Source organism: Austrofundulus limnaeus, unplaced genomic scaffold (genome assembly GCF_001266775.1).
Source record: "Austrofundulus limnaeus strain Quisiro unplaced genomic scaffold, Austrofundulus_limnaeus-1.0 Scaffold325, whole genome shotgun sequence".
Taxonomy (NCBI): domain Eukaryota; kingdom Metazoa; phylum Chordata; class Actinopteri; order Cyprinodontiformes; family Rivulidae; genus Austrofundulus; species Austrofundulus limnaeus.
This window is the reverse complement of record NW_013952727.1, coordinates 355,722-359,691: the sequence shown is the minus strand read 5'-3', so window position 1 is coordinate 359,691 and position 3,970 is coordinate 355,722. Positions and strand designations below refer to the sequence as shown.

At 33.7% G+C, this 3,970-nt stretch overlaps 1 protein-coding gene across 1 annotated transcript in view; it reads right to left on the bottom strand.

Annotated features, from left to right (window-relative positions):
• Window positions 1–537: 537 nt before the first annotated feature.
• The window catches only part of pofut2 (protein O-fucosyltransferase 2), a 9,609-nt gene continuing 6,176 nt past the window's right edge, over window positions 538–3,970 (bottom strand). The window contains exons 7-9 of the mRNA XM_014022335.1: window positions 3,406–3,586; window positions 3,138–3,261; window positions 538–1,525 (exon numbers count right to left, since the gene is read on the bottom strand). Coding sequence (XP_013877789.1) covers window positions 1,372–1,525; window positions 3,138–3,261; window positions 3,406–3,586 — 459 coding nt within the window. The 3' untranslated portion in view covers window positions 538–1,371. The remainder of the gene's footprint in view (window positions 1,526–3,137; window positions 3,262–3,405; window positions 3,587–3,970) is intronic.

Sequence of the window (3,970 nt, the reverse complement as noted above, 5' to 3'; positions counted from 1 at the left end):
GTATATATGCATGTATGTATGTGTATATATGTGTTTGTATGTATATACAGTATATATATTTTTGTGTGTTATATATACGTAGTATATATACTGTATATGGGGGGTGTTTTCAGTACAGCTAAACACAGATCATTCCATATTCTTTTTTTCTTACATTATTATATAGGCACTTTCTTTCATTCATTATCAGAACTTGAAATAAACCACAGGTCTACAAGTGCTTTGTTAAATGTCATCAAGGTAGTCATACTGGTTTTACATCTTGGTTGCATTGTGCCTGGAGAATAAAAGAAAAAAAATTCCAGAAACACGTAAGCAAGGTGCAGTGCCAACCTTCCACCCCAGCAGGGACATATATTTCTCCATGAAATAATTTAAAAAGCAAACTTTAATGTCATTTTCTGTTTAMAATCTGCTTAAAAAACACCTTTAAAGTAAACCTTTATATTTACTGTAAAATCGAACTGAACTAATATCTCTTAAGCAAGAGGAAAGGCTTGGGGTGTTAGAGAGATTTAATGTTGCTCAACCGGTTTTTAAATACAAAGAACAAAATTTTATTACCAAAAATGTTTTAAACCCATTTCATTTAAAGTTATTCCAAAGATCACAATGAGGCCAGAAGATACGTACAGCCAAATTATTTGTTTGTCCACAAAACAAATAACGGTGTTATCCTTTATTTTGGCAATTTAAAACGTGAAAACTGACAAAACTTATTTTGTTCTTTTAGCCCCTGCCACTGAAATAATGACTGTTTTGTTGTGTAAATGCTCTTTTTTTTTAATCAAAAGAAAAATATTCATATTAAACATACAAAAAGTATTATATTTTTGGAGCTCACGAGCCCAACACTAAGCTTAATTTCACTAAAATCCAAAAAAATAAAAATAAAACATTTGATTGTGAATTTGTACACTTCAACAGACCTGAATGTTTTATGCTGTTCTTTTATAATCCAGATGTTTTTTCTACAAAATAACAGCAAGTTTTTAGATGCTCTGAACAGTGAATTGTTAAATAYTGTAAAACGCAAACTAAGAACACAGCCACAAAATATTATCAGTCATTTTAGCAGTTTAAAAAAATACAAAACCAAATGTGTAAAATACACATTTCTAATGAAACTGAAACACAGAAATCATCCAGTCTATAAATATATGTAGATTTAATTGTTCAACTTTGCAGTAATACACACTTGGGTCTTTTAAGCAAATAGTTCAGCCACAGAATCCATCTGATTAAAAACACTGAAATAACAATGGGGAGAACATATTTTATATAAAAAACAAACAAACTGTATATCACACACCAAATATCACTTTTAACACTGTTTTTGGCACTTGAGTGTCAGGAAAGTCTGCAGTAACATCAGTAAACGATTTTCCAGTGCGTGGGCTGTTCACATTGTTTCTCAGAGTCTCCACAGAAACGGTTGTACGTAGTTTTAGGATCAAAACCCAGGATTTCTCTCTCCTCGTGGATCCGGAAAGAGAAGGTGGACACTGATGTTCCGATGAAGAATCTAGGAAGAGACAATCTTAAAATATAAAGGCGGTAAAACTGGAGATGTGAGAAACTGCAACGCAGCAGAAAAAAAAAAGTCTGTCACTCATACTCGCTTTTCAAGGTGAGGAATTATCCAGGTATGTAAAACCTTAATACTGTGGTTGCTTCCCGCTAAACAAGTGTGTCCAGAAACTGGTTTTCCATTACCACTTTTAGTCAAATCTCAAGATTAATTAATGGATTTAGAACTTTAACTGATACAGTCAATCAAATATACAGCACATACTAATGCTGATGAATGTCTAGAGAAGTACAAACAAAAGGAAAAACAACAACAAATATAAAAAATGGCTTAAGATACTAAATGGATAGTAAACCTTTTAAAGTGGGCTACATTTTTGACAATAAAAAATCACTGTGTAGCTCAAACATATATTAATAAAAATTTAGTTGCTAAATAGAAAGGTTGAGTATTTTTTTCTGATTGTGTGATATATCRTCTGAAGAATACTTCTACATTAGCACAACACAACATATGCAATAATGTCCTGATGCATCTCAGTGATCCAGGTAGCAAAAAATCAAAAAGAAAAAAATAAGTAGGTCCTCTGGATGAGTTCTTCTTTAGTGAAATGTTTCATCTCTCGTCCAAGAGGAGAAACTCTGAGGAGAAACTCTCAGGTGAATTCAGCCTTATAAGCACTGCCTCCACATGGTGGACAAACAGGTTAGTCACATGCAAAACAGGGCTATCACCTAACAATAGGCTTGATTAGCTCTATTGTTCATAGATGGTCATGTGCAATAATATTTACAAGAGTATAGTATTTTGAGTTTTTAAAAAATATATAGCTTTAAAAAAGAAAAATATAATCTTAAAATATTCACACTATTAAACTTTCTGGTCACCTAAATAAAAGATAGTTGGACTTGTGCTGCTGGTGCTAAATTAAAAATATAAATTACTTCATAAAAATGCTGACAGGTAATACGGAGAAAACGTTCATGACTTGTAATGAAAACATAAATTAACAGGGTTCGGTGCTATGCAATACCATTATGATGCTTAATAAACATCAATGCTAAACACCATACACGTTTAGAGGTCTAAATCAAATAGATACATGTGAGATACATGGGTCACATTTTGAATGATTAGTATTCCTCATTTTTACCTATTGAAAGTCTTTTGATGTGACATCAAAGCTTTGACAGAATAGCAGAAATCATTACTTTCTTTTACAACTCTAAGTACAAAATACATTGTTTTAATATTTGTTTGAATCTAAATGAGATCATTACTACTATTATTACACACAGCGATCTGCACAGTCATTTTCTCTTAGACCTCTGAGATAACTAGCTTACTTCTAATAAAGAAGGTGACCCCTGCTGGCCATTTTATATAATACATCTTTATAACTTCTAAATGCAGTATATCATCATATAGCATAAATCTCTGACACAAGAACCTTTATCTGTCATAAATTCAACCTGCAATAACCGCTGCAATAACATTTGTAGGCAGTAATAATCTGAGCTCTAATGAATTGTCATCAAGATAAAATGCCTGTTAGATTGGCCCCCACAGCAGTGTCACAAAAACACATAAAAATTTTAAAAAATACCTTGCATGAGCGCAGATCCACTGGTCAATAATGGCCACTCCTCCATCTTTAAGCAGCTCCAAGTCCTCTTGGGATGTTTCAAACCGAATCATGTCAGGCAACAAKCTTTTCAGCTCCTTTAGTTCTACAGGATGGCACAAATTTCACAGGATAATAAAATTGTTTTACYTGTCATTAGTCGTGCATTGCATTTAGAAAATATTGACATCACCGTCAGAAAAGGTGAGAATGTATTTAAATTGCACATAAAAACACGTTTGTGTATTACCGTCCCCATCTGCATCAGTTGCAATAAACACAGTGTCCAGTTTGTGTTTCTTCATCAAGCTTCGGATTTTTTTCACTGCTCCCTTGAGGCTGGGGACATCGTCTCTGTGACCCCAGATAAAATCCTTCCGGCGCAGATGCACCCCTACGTATGGACCACCTTTGGCTGAGCCAGGTTTAGCCTGGTGAGGACGTAAATGCATATGTTCATATATCAGGTTTAATAATAGAGAATGATTTACAGAAATCTTTTGATATCCTCAATACAGAGTTGGTTTGTACTACTTAATAGCTAACTGAGAGCAGCTTGTAGATGATGTGGCCCAGTTTAGCAGAAAGAAGCAGGAGTTCTGGCTTCAGCTCTAAAGTATCCTGATATTTTTGGGTCAGCTGTGTTATTTTTAGAATAGTTTGGACACCACTATCACCAGACACCACCTTGTTTTGGACAACTGGGTTAATCTTCTTGGGCTTTCCTCAAAGTCACCATGCCTCCTTTGAAAAAAAGCAAATACTTCATGCCCTGTATTTTAGGGCTTGTTTTTTTTTTTTTTTTTTTTTTTTTT